General features: G+C 40.7%; 3 protein-coding genes across 3 annotated transcripts; 1 reads left to right on the forward strand and 2 right to left on the reverse strand.

Moving 5' to 3' along the window:
* The first annotated feature begins 1450 nt into the window (after positions 1-1450).
* On the forward strand, positions 1451-6928 carry dhx15 (DEAH (Asp-Glu-Ala-His) box helicase 15). Its single transcript, XM_033975916.2, has 14 exons — positions 1451-1626; positions 2958-3294; positions 3378-3571; positions 3665-3824; positions 3900-4118; positions 4196-4363; positions 4437-4523; positions 4633-4782; positions 4858-4966; positions 5049-5240; positions 5649-5771; positions 5854-6044; positions 6130-6299; positions 6384-6928. Exons 1-14 carry the CDS (start codon positions 1562-1564, stop codon positions 6499-6501), a joined length of 2283 nt encoding a protein of 760 aa, XP_033831807.1. The 5' UTR covers positions 1451-1561; the 3' UTR covers positions 6502-6928.
* Positions 6929-7438: 510 nt separating this feature from the next.
* Positions 7439-20762, reverse strand: LOC117370360 (solute carrier family 22 member 7-like). Its single transcript, XM_033965766.2, has 19 exons — positions 20382-20762; positions 20208-20311; positions 19979-20133; positions 19726-19894; positions 18751-18874; positions 18574-18683; positions 18286-18500; positions 17644-17752; positions 13139-13345; positions 12780-12819; positions 11790-11948; positions 10847-10950; positions 10617-10771; positions 10375-10543; positions 9597-9720; positions 9411-9520; positions 9134-9348; positions 8044-8152; positions 7439-7652 (listed from the first exon to the last, which is right to left on the reverse strand). Exons 1-19 carry the CDS (start codon positions 20760-20762, stop codon positions 7442-7444), a joined length of 2970 nt encoding a protein of 989 aa, XP_033821657.2. The 3' UTR covers positions 7439-7441.
* Positions 10475-12013, reverse strand: LOC117370351 (solute carrier family 22 member 7-like). Its single transcript, XM_055224368.1, has 3 exons — positions 11613-12013; positions 10847-10950; positions 10475-10543 (listed from the first exon to the last, which is right to left on the reverse strand). Exons 1-3 carry the CDS (start codon positions 12000-12002, stop codon positions 10528-10530), a joined length of 510 nt encoding a protein of 169 aa, XP_055080343.1. The 5' UTR covers positions 12003-12013; the 3' UTR covers positions 10475-10527.
* Positions 20763-20781: the final 19 nt, after the last annotated feature.

The following is a 20781-nucleotide window of genomic DNA, read 5'->3' on the forward strand; positions in this document are numbered from 1 at the left end:
CAGCACACACACTCTCACACACACTTCACCACCCCTCCCCACTCTTTCCATGTCTTTCTATCTTTGCAAGGACACTAACATTGACATTATCGCTAAGATCCATGTTGTGTAAAACCAGTTCAAATGTCCTGTAGTTTAGTGTCTTACCCCAACTGTAAACAGATGTTAATAACGAAGCTGGAAAAAAAAAAACATCATCTGTGACAAAAAATACTGTGTTATTTTATGTTATTCAATAGCAGTGACAGCAACATACACAGAGAGATCTGAACACACACAACACATTGAAGCTCCACTCCCTTCTGTCTCTCTCTCCTGCCTGTCTCGCTGTTGGTCTGTATCTCACACATTCACACACTCAAGCCCATTTTACCCCTCCTCTTTTTAGTTTCTCTGTCTCTCTCTCTTTCCCTCTCTCTCCCACACACACACACGCACACCCCCACACACCCCCCCACACACACGCACGCACACACCCACACCCTCTTTCTTGTACTCACACACATTGTGCACATTGCAACAACACATTCATTGGCCTCTCTCTCTTGCTCTCGCTCTCTCACTCACACACACACAGACACAAACACACACACACATACATACAAACACACACACATGCAAAGACACAAACACAAACACGCACACACCTACTCTCTTTCTTATACTCACACACATTGTGCACATTGCAACAACACATTCATTGGCCTCTCTCTCTTGCTCTCGCTCTCTCTCTCACTCACACACACACAGACACAAACACACACACATACATACAAACACACACACATGCACAGACACAAACACACACACACACACACATACATACATACAAACACACACATGCACAGACACGCATGCACATGCGCACACCCACACCCACATGCACATGCACCCCCCCCCACACACACACACACCCACCCCCACACACACACACACACCCCCACACACACACACACACACACACACACACATATCGCTTCCACATGCATCCTGCCACTCCTCCCTAACAACCAGGCACAGATAGTGCAGTGTATCTTTGTATAAATATGGACTTGAGAAGTGTGCAATAGAGTGTGTGCAAGTGTGCAATGAATCTATACAAATCTTGAGCTATAGACTGCTGCAGCTTGTTGACAGATCTGTGAATAGGTTTAACCAGTGCTGCTGACCATTCTGAAGTAAATATCAATAAACACATTTTGAATATGAAGAAAAAAAATCACCGTTTACTCACGATTGAAAACATAATAACAATAGTAATGTTCAATAATATTTGCCCACATTGCAGTTACATATGAAGCGGTTTGGGCTGCTCAAACAGCCTCTGATGTAGTTGCTTTAATGTAGTTTATGTAGTTCACAGTATTGACCAGAAGAGGTCACAAAAGAGGCGTTCTCTGTGTTTTGGGAGTGTGGCGGTGTGCTGCCAGCAGAGGGCAGTAGTCAAAGTGAGTCTGTCTGAAAGCGCGAGAAGGAGACGCTGCAGACAGGAACCAGGAACATAATAGTTTCTTAGATCGGCCGGTCATTTACGATTATTCTTGATAACATACCTTCCAAGATGTCCAAACGACATCGTCTGGATTTGGGAGATGATTATTTTTCCAGCAAGAAGCGCTCAGATGGGTAAGTCTCTCCTCTTTAGTGATATTGTCTGCGTTGACATGCGAAGCTAACATTAGCTGCCTGTTAGCTCGGTACTGGTTTCCTTGGCTAATAGCCACCTTAGATAAACTACAGCTGCAAAATGTGTTTTTGACTCACACGCGAATAACATGGTACAAATACATGTCATAGGCACTTTCATCTGTGGTTTATAAATCGATCTGCGTCCTTTTGCTGAAGAGGTTTAGGAATGTTTCCAAAGGCGGCATTAGCAGCTTGTAGCATCAGCGCGTTGAGGCACGTGTGGTCGCAGCTAGCAGCAACTATCACCTGATGAACACAGGCTCACTCTGAGACCAGGGAAGTCATCCGAAAAAAAGCTTTCCAAACATTATTTTTCAAATTTACGTTACTCATTGCAGCACCTACTTTTTTCCTTAGGCAAGTCACATTGCCTAGATTGAATATTGCGTGTGCGCGCGCGCGAGTGTTGGAAGATGGTTGGCTGGTGGCTGATAGCGCAGAGTGGCAGCTTCCGTCTCTTTGCCCCAGGGCAGCTATGGCTATAATAGTGAGTGTGGCGTGAAGAATGCACTAAATTGTAAAAGCGAATTTCTGGGAAAGCGTAATATAAATTAAATGCATTAACCTCCTGAGACCGGAGCTCTTGCATGACCTGCTTTATTAATTTATCTTTTTTATTTGGGCTGACTGGGACCTAATGAGTCTAAATACAAAGAATTATCTTTTTACATTACCGGTATGTAGTTTCTGAGAAAAAAATATGTAAATCAAATCTCATATGTGGACATTTTAATCATGTCGATAAAACATTTGAATAATGATTTGCAAAAACTATTTATTATGACCCTGAGCACAGCAACATTTGTCCTGAATGTAAATGCAATTGTGCCTCTTGGAACAATGTGTCTCGTGTGAAGAGCTGCTGACAGGAGCAGAAAGAAAAATAATAATAATAATAGAAATAAAATATTCTAAACATTCTAAACTGTTAAAAGATGAATATATATATATATATATATATATTTGCATTGTTGCTGTTCTTGTATGCTGTTATTCTTCTTCTAGAAATTTGCATTGTGGCCTAGACAACCCAAAATGTGTTGTCCACATATGAGGACACCAGTTCTCAGCAGGCTATTGTTAATAATAACAGTAGCAATCATTTTATTATTATTACTTACCTTATGTTACCAATAAGGCTGTAACATATTATTGTGTAGTGGGCTCTTTTTGTTACAACCAATTTAGTCATTTAAGCTTTGCATATCTTCAAAAAGATATTATCAATGTATCTATCTGTGTAATTCTGTGTTTTCTCTTGTTAACAGGAGAGACAGGGACCGTGATCGAGACCGTGAAGATCGTTCCAGGGACAGGGACCGAGACAGAGACCGGGACAGGGAGCGTGATCGAGAGCGAGACTCGAAGCCCCCCAGTGCCCCCTCCATAAGTACTGGCCCCAGTCTGCCTGGCCTCAAGCAGATGGCTGTGAACCAGCAGATAAACCCTTTCACAAACCTGCCTCATACACCCCGTTACTATGAAATCCTGAAGAAGAGGTTACAGCTACCTGTATGGGAATATAAGGAAAGCTTCAATGACATCATCACACGTCACCAGAGCTTTGTTCTTGTTGGAGAAACAGGATCTGGAAAAACAACACAGGTTACCATTTAATGAATCATTCTGTTTAGAAGTCTTTTTCTTTAATTATTCTATTCACTGTAAACTATTGTGTTGATGTGTAGATTCCTCAGTGGTGTGTGGATATGGTGAGAGGCCAGCCTGGTCCTAAGAGAGCAGTGGCCTGTACCCAGCCCAGAAGAGTGGCCGCCATGAGTGTGGCACAAAGAGTCGCAGATGAAATGGATGTGATGCTCGGTCAGGAAGTGGGCTACTCCATTAGATTTGAAGACTGCAGCTCTGCTAAGACTATTTTGAAGTAAAATGTTATTTGTATTGTATTACACAAGAATATTTTACTGACAATATATGTATTTTTATGAATTTGACATCCAACGTGGTTTTTCCTCAGGTACATGACTGATGGTATGCTACTTAGAGAGGCTATGAATGATCCCCTGCTGGAGCGTTATGGTGTCATCATTTTGGATGAGGCTCACGAGAGAACCCTTGCAACAGATATCTTGATGGGTGTACTTAAGGAGGTGGTGCGCCAGAGAGCGGATCTAAAGGTATATTTCAGTTGACAAAGTCGTTATAATTCTCAAACATCTGAAAGATGATTTATTGTTATGCATTCTCTTTAGGTTATTGTTATGAGCGCAACACTAGATGCTGGCAAGTTTCAAGTCTACTTTGATAACTGCCCTCTGTTGACCATTCCTGGTCGTACACATCCTGTAGAAATATTCTACACACCTGAGCCAGAGAGGGACTACCTCGAGGCAGCTATACGCACAGTCATCCAAATTCATATGTGTGAGGAAGATGAAGGAGATTGCCTTCTGTTTCTCACTGGTCAAGAGGTAAGCCATCAGACCAACACTGCAGTAATGTTTATGTCTTTGTCAAGTGACTGTCAGTAAATGTTGCTTTTTGCCAGGAAATCGATGAGGCCTGCAAAAGGATCAAGCGTGAGGTTGATGATCTGGGACCTGAAGTTGGTGATATTAAAATCATTCCACTGTATTCTACATTGCCACCACAGCAGCAGCAACGGATCTTTGAACCTCCGCCACCAAGAAAACCTAATGGGGCAATAGGAAGAAAGGTAGGTGGATTAACTTCAGTATATACAGTATTAATTGTGCACATTTGTTTTACATTGTGCTTTTCCTTTTCAGGTTGTGGTGTCAACAAACATTGCAGAAACATCTTTGACAATTGATGGGGTTGTATTTGTGATAGACCCCGGTTTTGCCAAACAAAAGGTAGCTTGCCACCCACCCACCCCCCTTTCTGTATATTGATTTTTAATTTTTTTTGTTGTTTCAACTTTTGGATGTTAAATCCCTGCATTGTTTTGTAATGGTTGTATAGGTGTACAATCCCCGAATCAGAGTTGAGTCCCTGTTGGTCACAGCCATCAGTAAAGCTTCTGCCCAGCAGAGGGCAGGACGAGCTGGTAGAACCCGCCCAGGCAAATGTTTCCGACTCTACACTGAAAAGGCCTATAAAACAGAGATGCAGGCAAGTCATGTTTTGTTAACAAACTCTGTGTAAATAACAAATACATATTTTAATGTGGTGCAACATTGATCACAGGACAACACGTATCCTGAGATTCTTCGCTCTAACTTGGGCTCAGTTGTGCTGCAGCTGAAAAAACTAGGTATTGATGACCTTGTTCACTTTGACTTCATGGATCCTCCAGGTAAGTCTGGTTTTCCATTTTGTATTTATGTTTAATTTTCATTGTATCTTTGACGCATTCTGAATTTTTGTTTTTGTTTTAGCACCTGAGACACTGATGAGGGCACTCGAGCTGCTGAATTATTTAGCTGCTCTTAACGACGATGGTGACCTGACAGAACTGGGCTCCATGATGGCGGAGTTCCCTTTAGACCCTCAACTGGCAAAGATGGTCATCGCCAGCTGCGAGTTTAACTGCTCTAATGAGATTCTGTCCATCACCGCTATGCTGTCAGGTAATGCCCGTGACTGGGCTGACATCTTCCTCTAGGCCACGAGTATAGTTTATTTTGTTAGAACCTTTTTTTTCTTGTTTTTAAACAATCGAGAGAAGCCTTCTTGATACCTCTAGTATTTATTCAAGTAGACTTCTCAAATTAGATTTTTTCTATAGATGATGATGGTAACATACATTATATTACAATTTTCATATGGTACTGAAACCCTAGCAAATGTGCAAGTTTAGTATTTAAGACTTTGAGAAAGTGATTTCCCAAGAGAAAATAATCAGACATCGCCTTTGCTAGTGCTCTGACCCAACTGTGTGCCCAGTGCCTAGCATTATAGGCTTTTCTGTGTTTATTATGAATGTTTGACTCATCACTATGGGCGGCTTTGTTGGGGCCCATACCAACCTTGTTTAGTCCCACAGTGTTTTGTCCGCCCCACGGAGGCTAAGAAGGCTGCCGATGAGTCCAAGATGAGGTTTGCCCACATCGATGGAGACCACCTGACACTGCTCAATGTCTATCATGCTTTCAAACAAAGTAAGCCTGGCTTAAAGGTGATGGCAAATATGTTTTTAATTTTTCACTTTGCTAAAATAAATGTATTGTTTGCTTTTTCCAGACCACGAGGCTAACCAGTGGTGCTATGACAACTTTGTAAATTACCGTTCGCTGATGTCTGCTGACAACGTTAGGCAGCAGCTCTCCCGTATTATGGATCGATTCAACCTGCCTCGCCGTAGCACTGAGTTCACCAGCAGAGACTACTACATCAACATCCGCAGAGCTCTCTGCACTGGATACTTCATGCAGGTCAGCGCACACTGTTTAGATGGAGGGGGTGGGAGGGCTGCTGTTTTAATGAGTCGACGCTTATTAACATCTCATCTATGTACAGGTAGCTCATTTGGAGCGCACAGGACATTATCTCACTGTTAAAGACAACCAGGTGGTCCAGTTGCACCCATCCACAGTTCTAGACCACAAGCCTGAGTGGGTGCTCTACAATGAGTTTGTCCTCACTACTAAGAACTATATCCGCACTTGCACAGATATCAAACCTGAATGGTGAGTTGCCCCTGCATTATACCTCTGATATATATCCCTCTATTATTAGTCATTCGTGGTAACTTTTCTTTTCTGTCTCTGCAGGTTGGTTAAGATTGCCCCTCAGTACTACGAAATGAGTAACTTCCCTCAATGTGAAGCTAAAAGACAGCTAGAGAGAATCATTGCCAAACTAGAGTGCAAAGAGTACTCTCAGTACTGAACACAATTAGCCATGATGTGTCTGGGGAAATTTGCTGACCATAGTTTTAGATCTTCTGTATCATTGTAACTGTATTTTGTTTTCTTTTTATATTTTATTTTCTGTATCCCATAAGCAATATTTCTGTAATTGTATATAATGCTGAAATAAACTGCCTAGGTAAGCTTGGCTGTTTAAACATAGGAACATCAAAAATGACTTTCCTTATTGCGCCGAGTCATTAATTGTTTTGTGCAGGTTTCTTTTATTAAGTGCTTTCACTTGGTAAGGTCTGAAACATTTTGAATAATAAACTGTACTATAAATTTCCCATTCAAACCATAATTGTGGTAGACTTAAAGTTCTAATTTTGTTTAGACATTCTGAAGGTGTAAAATATATGAAAAAAGAAGTGACTGAATTTAATTAATAAAGTTCTCTAAATGAAGTGTGGCAACATTGTTTGTTACATTTACAACTGACCTTACATAATCCTGAATCCGGGTTCTCAAACATTGTACACCAAGTTCTTACTATAAGACAAAAATATCGGGTCAGTATTTCAATCCAATCCAGATCAAATCAATCATGTAAGAGAATGTTTTTTGGGGAAAGTACTAAAGTAAAAGTACAACTGTCTGGATGTAACATCTGATTTACAATTTGAAGTTAATGTTAAGACTAAAACCAAGCACAAAGTCTATTTTCAAAAATGAGAAAGTAAATCATCTCAAGCTGTAAGAAAGTATGAGAAGCACAAAATTTCAAATCATTATTGTCAACTTAAAACTCACAGTGGGAATCAAAACCAATTATTATAAGTATTCAAGTACAAGTCTTGTTCCACTAAAAACATTGGCCCTCAGCAAACCAAGAAAAAACACGAATTGGAAGATGCACCCATATTTAAAGTTGCTGTGCATATTGGTGCATCGTTTTACTCTGTTACAGATGCTTTTTACTACCAGTACTTTTCAATATCTTCTATGGTCTCTGGGAGGCACCTGTTGCGTGTCTCTGAAAGTGATCTTGCCACCAGCCCTCCCAGTAGAGCCGCACAGCACAGGATGACCTGAGGCAGCTCCTTCCACACATCCTCCAGTAACAAGACAAGGGGGGCCAACGCCACGCCTAACCGGGCCATGAAGGAGTTGTAACCCATGCCATTCTGCCTGGAAACACAGCAGACATCTTGTTTATTTGTATACGCTGATGTTCTATGTAACTTTTTTGGTGGAGGGTCTTGCGTTTCCTGGAATGCCCCACAATTATCTCTCTTGCATTTATTCAATTACATTTTTTTATTGTTTGAAAATACTTCGAAAAGAAACATTCATTCTTACTAGGAGTGGGCTAGCCTCTCCACAGCTCTGACCTGTAATTTAGCCTGGGACTGGGAGCGTATGTCCCTCTTGGCTCCATGGAGATAGATAAGCATAATGCCTTACTGTGAAATATCCCATGCAAAGCAATAACATCTACCTGGAGACAACCAGCTGGTGGACCCTCCAGCAGAAAAGTTACACAGTGAACCTTTAAATCTGAACAGGAAGCTCTTCTTACCTTAACACAGTGGGATAAAGCTCAGAGCTGTACAACACAAGTGTGCCAAAAGCAGCAGAGGAAAATCCCTTTCCTATAACTGCCACCACAGTTCTAATGACAGCCATGTCTGAAAGAATAGTTACATGTAACACTGCACTTAGTCATGCAAATGAACTGGAGTCATTCAGATTTGAAAAGTACTAAAGTAGTGTACTTAAAGGTCCTATATTACACAAAATTAACAGTTGTGAGATTTACGCCATGTTATAATGCTATTACCTCCTCAAAAACAAACCTGGAGTTGTGTTTTGTTTCATTCACACATGTTTGATTAACCCTTTATTATCAGTCCGTCTGCATCTACAAAGCTCTAAATGTTCCACCTTGTGATGTCATGAAGTGATAGTTTTCAACAGCTACTTTTGACGTTTAGTTTAGAAGAGATTGACAATTCCACGGCTGAAAATATCCAAATGATTCCGGTGAAGGTGTGTGGAGTTTAAAAACACAGTGGAACACTTCTTTTTTTGTGTGTTTGTTGTCACATGACATCACAAGGTGGAACAGAGTGTTTTCAGTTTGAGAAAAAAACTCAGCCTAAATATGCAGGTTTGTGTGTTAAACATGAGTGAATGAAACAAAACACAACTCCAGGTCTGTTTGTGATGAGGAAACAACATTATAACGTAGATAAGAACATAGTGCAATAAGTATAAATGTTAGCTGTGTATACTTTTTACTTTTACTTTACTATATTTGAGAGCAAGTATCTGTACTTTCTACTCCACTACACTTTTAACATGACTGAAAAGTTTTTATTCTAATCTGGAAAGGCATTTGTAAAAATATACAAAGAAAAAAAGCCAGACAAAAAGAGCCAGTTTTCCATATTAATAACATTTCAGCTTGACATGAAATATTCAAAAAGTAAATGCATAAATGTTAAACTTGCTCATTTCTACCAGTGACTAGCCCCAAGAGCTGTCTATATTATGACAAAAATGTGTTTAATAATGTTACTTTTGCTGCTCCCATCTGTATTAAATATGTTTGACCTATAATCTGTTGTGAGATCATCTGAAACCCAGCAGTATTTTACATTAGTTACCTCTTGGGATAAAAATGTTGACAGCAAGACAAAGTGCAGCCAAAAACTGTGCACCCACTTGAACCGGACGTCTCCCAATCCTGTCCCATAAAAAGTATGCAGAGAGTTTGGCTGGTAACTCAATGAGCGCATAGGTAAACTGAGTTAGATACATGTTGAGGCCAAACCCGGTGATGTTAAAACTGATGCCGTAAAATGCAATTGCGACACAAAACCTGGAAAGTATTTTGAATTATTAGTAATAACATCACAGTGCAAGAGTATACACAGTCCAGACCATAATAGACCAGTGCGACAGGCCAGGTTCCTCAGCTTTGGGATTCGTATGAGATCCAGGTAGGAGTAGGTGCGGTCTCTTCTTTCAGTCACGACTATACACCGCAGTGCCTGAAATGAAATGTTTTTTGTCAAGTTAACACATATTTGCCTATAAACTGTGCACAAAATATAAATATGAACCTACCTCTGGCTTTACCATGTGGATTGATTCGTTTCGGTTGTTCATTTTGGCACATTGTTTCAAGTATTTCTGTGCACTCGTTAGTTTCCCATTAGCTATGAGCCATCTGGCAGATTCAGGCATCCATCTGAACAGCGATGGAAGAAGTACTCATTTAAGTTACTTAAGTAAAAGTATAGATACCAGAGCCAGAGTGTTAAACCAGAGTTCTTAAAGAGTAAAAAGTAAAAACTTCACACAGATTTTGAGATCTAATACAGCTTTAAATGTTGTTATTGTTTTTTGTTTGTTTGTTTGTTTTGCTAAAGAAATGTAGTGAAGTAAAAGTCACAAGTATACACTTTAAAATGTACTTAAGTAAAGTACAGATACCTACAACCTATTAGTTTGAATATATTTCATTGATGTCTAAGATGTGTGTGCGTGTGTGTGTGTGTGTGAGAGAGCATATGTATGTGTGTATACGTGTGTGTGTGTGTGTGTGTGTGTGTGTGTGTGTATGTATGTGTGCAGGGGTGTGTGAGCATGTGTATGTGTGTATGCGTGTGTGAGCATGTGTGTATCTGTCTGTGTGTGTGAGCATGTGGGGGTGTGTGTGTGTGGGGGGGTGTGTGCGCGTGTGTGAGCATGTGTATATATGTATGTGTGTGGGGGTGTGTGTGTGGGTGTGTGTGTGTATGTGTCTGTGTGCATGTTCCCCAATGACATCATGCTCTATAGCTGTATATCAGTTAGAAATGATTAAAACATGAGGAAACATGGGATCAAATAAAAGTCGTACCTCCAGGTGAGAATAGCTAAGAGCACAGGTGATGTCACACTTATCATCAGCCATCTCCAGTCAGTCACAAAGTATGCAATGAGCGGAAAGACTGTGTTCCCAAATGTCCAGGACAGGCTGTCGATCACTCCCACCAATTTCCTGTGTTCAATATCAACCCACTCCACACCTGGAACAAAAACCACACTAATAAACAACATGAACTGTGTGTAAGAGACTTGTGTGGAAAACTGTGTAATTACTCAGGACAGCTGAAACAATGACAATGCCAGTGATGCAAAATCCAGTGAAGAAGCGCAGCACTGCAAACATGACGTAGGTTGTGGAAAAGGCAGTGGCCACAGCGAACAGCATCCCAGACACATACGACAAGAGCAGAGGGATCCTCCGACCCAGTCTCAAACATACACATACACAGATGATTTACACGTGTACTGCGTGCATTTACTTCAGTGATGAGAATCCATGTTACCTGTCGCTTAAAAGGCCAAAGGTCATTGCCCCAAACATAACTCCGATAAAGAAGATTGTAGCTGTTGCCTTGTTCTTCCCTTTTTTATCACACACCAGGTCCCACTGGAGGAAAAATTGGTAAAAACAACAATAACAAAACTGTTAATCTGTTAATCTAACTGTTATCTTAAAATATAATTGTTTAGTTAGTCTGATCTCAAGGGCCCATATTATACTATTTTCAGATGTACGTTCTAATGTTGTTTCGTCATCACAAACAGACCAGGAGTTGTGTTTTGTTTCATTCACACATGTTTAACACACAAACCCTGCAAGTAAATGGTAGCAGTTAACTTGAAAGCTACTATGACATGACATCAGACGGTGGAACAGAGCATTTAGAGCTTTGGAGATGTAGACAGGTTAATAATAAATAATTACTCAAACTCCAGGTATGTTTCTGAGAAAGTAGTAACATTATAACATGGTGAAAAGCTGCTTGTGTAACTGTGGGTGTCTTGCCCAAGGACACAGCAATAGTATAGCCCTACTAATCTACTAATTAAATGGTTGTTTAACATATCAGCATAACATAACGTAAATGGTACTGAAGAAGTGACTTGGATGAGCAGCGAAAAGTCTCCACTCTAAAACCTTTTGTCCAGTTACAGATTTGAATTTTTCTTTTACTATGGATCATACCTGGACGACTGAGGGAGTACACAGACATCTTGTTAAATATATGTACTGCATATTATTAGCAGGAGAAGTAAACATGATCTCACCTGTGAAGTTAGAGTAGACTTGAAGGTCGTGTTATCATAAATCCATCCTTGAGAACAAGGCACAGTGGAGACACCAGAGTAATTCATATTTGTAGAATTTAACAGCAGATGATACTGAAGCTCTTCAAACATCCTACAAGAACTTGGTTTTCCATCATTTCCCATTGGAATACTAACAGCTAATTTCTGCACTGGAGTTAAATTCCTAAATCTTTCATTTTGGTCCAAATAGCTGTAGTCGCAGTGGTGAGCGGGAACTGCCCCGATGAAGTTATTGAGCATAAAGTGGCAGGGCATAGTGAAGCGACCAATGAAACTTATTATAATGATCAGAACCTGGAATCTCCCAAAGCCGTTTATATCACCAAGAAGGTCCTCAAACTTCACCATGACGCCTGCCTAGTGCTGCTTCCTCAAATATGTTTTATCCTGAGTTTTATCCTGAGCTGCACCTTAAAGATGCTCAACTGTACATGCACAGCCCAGTAAGTCAGTGATGTTAAAAATTATCAATATGTCACATATTGACCCAGACAAGTAACAAGGGACCTTGCCATACTGTTTTACTTCCATGACCCTTTGTACTGTAGAAGTGGAACGGTTCTAACAGACAGTGTCAAGTCAGGCTCTATCTTGGGCAAAACGGAATCTGCAAATCATGTCAGAGAAAGAAAGCTATGTAGAAATACCTACAGATCTATGTCCAATCTCATCACATCTCAGAAGCTAAGCAAGGCCTAGGCCAAGGTTAGTACTGTGGAGTGAATGAATAATGTACTGTTAGCACTTTGGGTGTTTTGAAAGGTGTTATATAAATCCCATGGATTATTATTACGGAAGAATGAATGCATAAGAGACAAGTGATGTAACCAAGCAGTTTTATTGAACTACTGATGTCACAGTCCTATATGAGGGACAAGAGACATTTTTCCTTATTGATAACATTGTACTTTCCTATGAAATATCCAAAAAGTAAATTCTGTCATTTCTATTTGTGATAACCCCTATAAGTTACCATATTTCAACACAATTCTGCATTTTAATAATATTAATTTTAAGTGCCCCCCATCTGTATTAATATTATTGGTCCACAGAATGATGTCATCTGAGTTTACATCATATTACAAAAGTCATTTTGATTGGTCTTGATGGTAATAGTGGGTTTCAAGAAGAGAAATTGCCATCCAAAGTGCAGATTGACCGTTTCCTAAAAATAATCAACATACAGTTACAAGTCTTTATTTAACACTATTCATGTTCATAACATCCTGTCCGTAGACTTGAGGGAACCCTTTGATAAAAAGGTTTTTAGTGCTAAAGAAAACCCATGCACCAAGAGCAGACTTTGTTATGATGTTATTTTGTTAAAGTACTGAACTGAATTCTTCTTGCTAAAATTTTCAACATAAACAAACAAACAAACAAAACACAAAAGGCCCCCTCAAATATGGGGCATGTTGTGGTCCAGGAGCGCTAACCATTATGCCACAGTTTCAACCACTTTCTAATCAAAGTTAGCCCATTACCTGGTTTGTTCTACATCTTCAATAGTTTCTGGTAGGCGCACATTTCTGGTCTCTGGGAGAAGAACAGCTACAAGTCCTGCAGCAAAAGCCAACACACAGAACACGGTGCTGGGCAAATGTACCCAGAACTCCTCCAGGAGCAGGATCATGGGTGACACAGACACGCCAATACGGGCCATAAATGAAGAGTAACCCAGTCCATTCTGCCTGTTAACAAAAAACGTGCTTATATTTAAAGATGTCTGTGTAGACCCTCAGTCGTCCAGGTCTGATCCACAGCAAACAACGAAGTTAAATCTGTCAACTGGACAAATCTTGTAGGAGTGAAGACGTTTCGCTGCTCATCCAAGCCGCTTCTTCTGTTCTGGTCACAATACTGGTGACCACTGCCTTTATATCTATCTGAGGGAAGGGGCTAACTACATTGAAACTGTAAACAGCTATTGTCTCCAGTTTCAGCTGAGACTACCCTATTCAGCCCTTAATGACCCTGCTATTGTTCTCATTGTTCTGGGTCTGAGGATGGAGTTATAGATGCGGGAGAGATTATGTCTCAGACCCCCATTTCTGTTTAAGGAAGGATTCTCCTTCCTAACAAAAATAGCTTCTTTAACTCTCCTCTGAAACCATTTATTTTCTCTGCCTAAGATCTGAACTTCACTATCTTCAAAGGAGTGGTTAGTGTCTGAGATGGAGATGCATGGTGGACTGGGGTCCAGAGGAGCTCTCACGATGGTGTTGGTACATCCTCTTATGGAGTAGCTGTTTAGTTTCTCCAATGTAATGCTCACTGCACTCTTCAATGTAATGTAGTCTACTCCATTTAGTGTAGTGAAGAGTGCAGTGAGCGTTTCATTTTGGAGGAAACAACATTATAACATAGACCAGAAAATAGTGGCCTTTAAATATGTAACATTTAGGTTTTCTTGTAATCAATCCAGGCAGTGAACAGGCTGGTCTTATGGGTTCTGCAAAGTGATCGGTCAACTAGGAGCTGGTGTTTGGCACCCCTGGTATCTTTGCCTATGCCCGTCTGTGCTGTCCTCAAGTATGATGCCTGACATGAGCTTCCATGTTGTGGTGAGACAGGTTATTGGCCAGTAGTTGGATGGGACTGTAACCTTTGTGGGATCCTTCTAGATCGTACACCCTTCGGTTGGCCATTCAGGGTTAGTCCCATCCCGTAGCAGCTGGTTCATTTGTGCTGCCAGGCGCTCATGGAGAGCAGTGAGTTTCTTTAGCCAGTATGCGTGGATCATGTCAGGGCCTGGTGTAGTCCAGTTTTTCATACCTAAGGCTCTTTACTGAATGTCTGCCACAGTGATGGTGTCTGGATTCTGTTCAGGGAGGTTGCTGTGGTCTCTCAAAGCCACCAGCCACTGTGCATCGCTGTTATGTGATGCCTTCTTCTCCCATATGCCTTTCCAGTACTATTTGGTTTCCAGCCTTGGTGGGTGTGCTCTGGTGTTATTACCCTGCCACTGAGCATAAACTTTTGCTGATTGTGTTGCGAACAGAAGATTTATTCATCTGACTTCATTATCTTGTGTGTACCTCTTTAGGCGGCTGGCCAAGGCTTGGAGCCTTTGTTTGGCTGTTTCCAGTGCTTCATGTATGGGCATCTGGCTGTACCTCTTGGGTACTTGTTTTTTCATTGCACCTCTTTGGGCCTCTGACAGTTGGCTCACTTCTCTTCACACTGCCTTGATTTTAGCCTCAAACTGTCGTTTTCATGGTGGGTATTGTTTCTCACGGCTCCCATGGTTGCTCTTATAGCCAAGCATCTCTAGGTTTACTGCTACGGATGTATATCAGCTCATTGGGTTTCTGTGATGGTTGAGGTAGGGATTGCTCTTAATGCTGCATTCACATCTTATAGGAGACTTTCATATGGTACTTCACTTAGTCTCCGTAACTGGCATCGGGGTTGCCTTGTGTTCATTCAGGCTGTGATCATGGTCAGTCGCTGCTCAGTGTGTTACTTATTGGGGCTTCGTACCCAATCTCCGGTTATGGAGTTGATGCTATCTCCCCTCTGACCTGGCATCCTGGTATGAAGGTACAATTGTTCCAAAAAGTTTGAATGTATAAATGTTGATTTGTAAACTGATAAGCGCAAGACAGCTGAAACAGCAGGGCGCGGGGCTAGAGGGGACTGGGGTTGCTGTGGCAACGGCTAAATAGTTTTATATGCAGTAAAGGAGTTAATCCGAATTCACAGAGTACATCACCTTTATGTGATATTATGATGTGCATTATTAACCTTTTTAATAAGTTGTATACCAATGTCGCCACGACTGCTGTTTTGCCTTTTGACTTTAGTTTTTTTATCTATTTCTAGAGACGCAGTCCCTGATATGAATTAGGTGTGGATCATGGACTACCCGGGCGAGGGGGCGGGTCTACTGTTTTTTTATTAATGGAAATAAGGAATCAATTAACGCACTGGCTTTATCTATGCAATTTACCTTGGAATAAATAAAGTAATAAAATATTAATTTATATATATAAAATAAATGTATCTTGTGTGATTCATGCTAAGCCCTGCCCCTTGTCTGATGACAGTCACGTGATTCATGCTATGCTCCGTCCCATTTTGCTTGTAATTCATGGTATCCCCACCCTTTTCCCCTGCAACAGTCATGTGACCCTTTTCTCAATGACAATCATGTGATTCATACACCCCACCCCTTTTCTTGTATTATTCAAGTTAAGCCCTACCCCCTTTCTCTGCAACTGTTGTGTCACACCAAACCCCGCTCTTTTTCTCTATGACAAATGTGTGATTCGTGCTAAGCCCCGCCCTTTTTCCACCCTCATATGATTCACGCTAAGCCCCGCCCCTTTTCCCCACCCTCGTATGGTTCACGCTAAGCCCCTTTTCTAAAACGAGTGTAATTCATCCTAAGCCAAGTTTGTTCGCAAGGTGGGGTTTCAACCCAGGTCCCCCATGTGAAAGTCAGATGACTTACCAGATGAGCTAATTAATCACTAGTGCAGCCACATACACATAAATACATACCTACAGCAACATCAACATCAAAAAGTAAGGTCCTCTACTTCTGAGTCCACCCCGGAATTGTTGCAAGACAACAATGTGTAAAATGCGCAAGAATTACTCAAGTAGTCCCTGTCATATTGTCATAAGAGGGGAAAAGGGCGGGGCTTAGCGCAAATCACACAACTTTGGCAGAGAAAAGGGGTGGGGCTTAGGGTGAATCTCACGACTGTCACAGAGAAAAAGGGCAGGGCTTAGCGTGATTGACTTAAGAGAAAAAGGTTAGCATGAGTCAAATGACTGTCACAAAGAAAAAGGGCGGGACCTACAGTGAATCACACAAGTGTTGCAGAGAAAGTAGGCGGGGCTTAGCATGAACGAAATCAGAGAAAAGGGTTATCATGAGTCACATGACTGTCGAAGAGAAAAGGGGCGGGGCTTAGCATGAATCACAAGACTGTTGCAGACAAAAAAGGGCGCTCTTAGCGTGAAACATATGAGACAAGAGGTGGCGCTTAGTGTGAATCTCACGATTGTCACTGAGAAAAGGGGCGGGGCTTAGCGCCACATGACTGTTGAAGAGAAAAATGCGGTCTCATGCGTAACTCATACAAGAAAAGAGGCGTGAATCACATGACTGTTGCAGACAAAAGCCTTAACATGAATCATACAAAAAGAGGTGAGGCTTAGCGCGAATCACATGACTGTCACAGAGAAAGGGGGCGGGGCTTAACGTGAATTGCACGAGAAAAGGGGCAGGGCTTAACATAAATCCCACGAGAAAAGGGGCAGGGCTAGGCATGAATCACATGACTGTCATACAAGGGGCGGTGCAAATGGGATATGTGAATATCGTCAGACAAGGGGCGGGGCCTAGCATAAATCACACGACTGTCAAAAAGGAAAGGGCGTGCGTGAATCACATGACTGTTGAAGAGAAAAAGGCGGTCTTACTGTAAATCATACGAGAAAAGGGGCAGGGCATAGCATGAATCACACAACTGTTGCAGACAAAAGCCTTAACATGAATCATACACAAAAAGGGGTGAGGCTTAGCACGAATCACATGACTGTCACAGAGAAAGGGGCGGGGCTTAACGTGAATCGCACAAGAAAAGGGGCAGGGCTTAGCGTAAATCGCACGAGAAAAGGGGCATGGCTTAGCATGAATTCCATGACTGTCATAGAAGGGGTGGAGCGAATGGGATGTGTGAATGTTGTCAGACAAGGGGCGGGACCTAGCATGAATAACACACCGTTAATCACATGACTTGCAAATCGTTTTGAGACAAAATTGGCACAACACATGTCTAAAAACTCATGAAAGCATAGTTTTCAGATTTGTACTTGTAAAATTACAAAGTTGAAAACGTAAAATGATATTTGTAAGTGGAAAACAATATTTGTAAGTGAAAGATGAAATTTGTAAGTGTAAAATATATATATAATCTTGTGGTTATTCTTTACTCATTTTTTACTTGAAATGCACATAGAAAATGCCACTGACCTGACAACAGTGGGGTAGAGTTCTGTTGTGAACAAATACACACATGTGAAAGCTCCTTCTGAGAACATCTTTCCCAGTGCCCCCAATGCAGTGCGAACCAGGCCTTTCTCTGCAATCAAACAACACTTGTTAATTTATTCTTTAAAGGTTCGATATTACACAACAGTGACTCTCGAGAGCTTTTAGCCATGTCATAATGTTGTTACCTCCTCAAAAACAGACCTGGAGTTGTGTTTTGTTTCATTGACACATGTTTGAGTAGCACTTTATTATTAGTCTGTCCACATCTCCAAAGCTTAAAATGCTCTGTTTCATCTTGTGATGCCTTCAAGCTGTAGTTTTCAAGTTAACAGCTTTACATTTAGTTCAGTTCAGTAGAAATGTGGCTGAAATCATCCAAATGATTCTGGTGAAGGTGTATGGAGTTTAAAAACACAGTGTCTTGTATTACCACATGACATCACAAGGTGGAACAGAGTGTTTTCTCTTTGAGAGAAGAATTCAGCCTAAATATGCAGGATTTGTGTGTTAAACATGTGTGAATTAAACAAAACACAACTCCAGGTCTGTTTGTGATGAGGAAACTAAATTATAACATAGATTAGAAACCTGCATACATAATATGGCCCCTTTGGATTCTACCTTTGGGTATAAACATGTTGATGAATATGCACAGTCCTGTCATAGTGAGTGTTCCTGATTGACAGAACCTTCGGCCGACTCTGTTCACAGTGAAAAAGACCAGCAGTTTAGATGGAACTTCTATAGCACTGTAGATGAACTGTGTCAGATGAAGGTTTACACCAAAACCTTCTATGTTCAGACTGATCCCATAATAACTACAAGCCAGTCCAAACCTAGGGAACAAAAACTCAGTTTCAGAATATCACATAGCTAGATTTCACTCATTTCTTAGTGACTTGTACAAACCACACAATTCCAGTGAACAGTGCTATTCTTCTCAGTGTGGGGGTCTTAACAAGGTCCACATAGGAGTACTTTCTATTTTCATCTTCAACGATAATTACTTTGCTCAGAGCCTTGAAATGAAAATGAATGTATGTGAATGATAATCTTTGTCACAGATAAAGACAAACTGAGTGTTACCTCTGGATTTAGCTCAGACATAAACTTGTCTCTGTGGTTCACTTTAGCGCACCGGCTCAGATAGTAGTGAGCCCTCTTCACCTTCCCATTGCTGATGAGCCATCGGGCAGATTCAGGGACCCACCTGCAATATTTCTCACTTTAAATGTCACTGCAATCAGACACACGTTTTCATAGAGCCGTGTCGTGACATTCTCAGTCAGGAATATATTGATTTATTTATTTTTTAATACAATAAAAAAAAACTTTTTTGAAAATAGAAAGTGTGCCTGAATCATGATCTGGCTCCAAGAAAATTGTGATTGTGATATTTTTTTATTATATTGTTCACCCATATTGTAAGAATTTATACCATAGACACAATACTCATTATAATTTTCAAGTTCCAAAATGTGTGACATGATGCGCTTGATAAAGTCTGTGAATAGGGAGGAGCTGAGGGGCTGCTAACGTCTTCAATGTTGGGGCTCACTTAATATTTTAATCCAGAGCCTTTTAACAGTAGAGCGCACTCTCCACCCTCTAAGATGTTTTCTGTTTTAAACAGGTTTAAATATAGTTTGCTCCTGTAGTCATTTATAAAAGCTAATGTGGAATTCTGTTTTATTGGAGTCTCATTTTCAACATTTTTATTCAAGATTGGATGTGTTATGAAAGTGGGACAGGACCATTCTGGGGAAGGCTAAGGCCCCCCTCAAGCCCCCCACTCAACCTCTACTCTGGCGCCGCCCCGGGCTCTGAAGGGTGGAGCCAATATTCACATGTCCCTGTGATGACAGATAAGAACTGTCATTTAAAGAGTTTAAGGAAATGTTTGATATTTCATTGAATTTTAATCCATTCAATTTAATGAATCTTGTAAAGTGTATAAAACCTACTTTTATCTACTGTGTCCTTTTTATTGTTACATGTTTAAATAAGTACGTGCTTAAAAACAAATGAAAGAGAAGTTATTGGGGAGTGTTTGAGCCTTACCACAAACAAATTATTGCCATAAGCAGTGGGCTTGTTGTCGCAGCGATAAGATTCCTCCAGTCATTCACAAAGTATGCAATAATAGGTAACAAAATCATCCCAAGACTCCAGTCCAAGCTCAGAATCACAGACACTAATGTTCGATGTTTGATGTCCACCCATTCAATACCTGGAAGTATTATAAATCTCATTTTGAACTCAACAATGAAAAAAAAAAAGTCAGTAAAAAAAAGAAAAAAAATGTGACACTCACAAAGTACCACAGTGATGATGCTGATGCCTGCCAGCCCACATCCAGTGAAGAATCTCATTATGGAAAATGTAGCAAAATTGTTGGTGTATGCACTTGCAAATCCAAATGTGGCGGCAACAATGTAAGACAATAGAAGTGTTTTCTTCCTGCCAAATCTAGAAATTAAATTGGATGACTTTGATTATATGAAAACACAAACAACCCGGGGTAAACATGTTGAGGATGATACCTGTCACTGAGATAGCCAAACATCGCTGACCCAAGCATCACTCCAGTGAAGAAGATTGTAACAATGGCTTTGTTAAGTCTGATGTTGTCACAAACAAGATCCCACTATAACACACAATGAAATATAGATACGTATAGGTATGTAAAGTTATGTCTCAGAGATGAGCACGGTTACCTCAGTGGCCAGGGTAGACTCGAAGGTGGTCTTGTCATAAACCCATCCATTCTGACATGGCACCGTGACTGAACTACTTACATTTGTAGAGTTAAACAAAAAAGAATATTGTGCCTCTGGAAACATTTCACATGAGTTTGGTTCTCCATCTTCACGGACAGGAATTGCAATCTTGATTTTCTGAGCCAAAGATAAATTTGAGAAAGCATCACTAACCTCCAAAGCAGTGACATTACAGTGGTGTCCTGGGATAGCCGCAATGAAATTATTTAAAATGAAGTGAAAAGGTAAAGTAATTCGAGCAATGACAAGCAAGAGCATAGTCCTGATCTGAAATCCACCAAAACCATTCACCTCGGCGAGGATATTGTCAAACTTCATGTTTAAATGACACAAAGAG

This window comes from Periophthalmus magnuspinnatus, chromosome 1, assembly GCF_009829125.3.
Source record: "Periophthalmus magnuspinnatus isolate fPerMag1 chromosome 1, fPerMag1.2.pri, whole genome shotgun sequence".
In the NCBI taxonomy this organism is placed as follows: domain Eukaryota; kingdom Metazoa; phylum Chordata; class Actinopteri; order Gobiiformes; family Gobiidae; genus Periophthalmus; species Periophthalmus magnuspinnatus.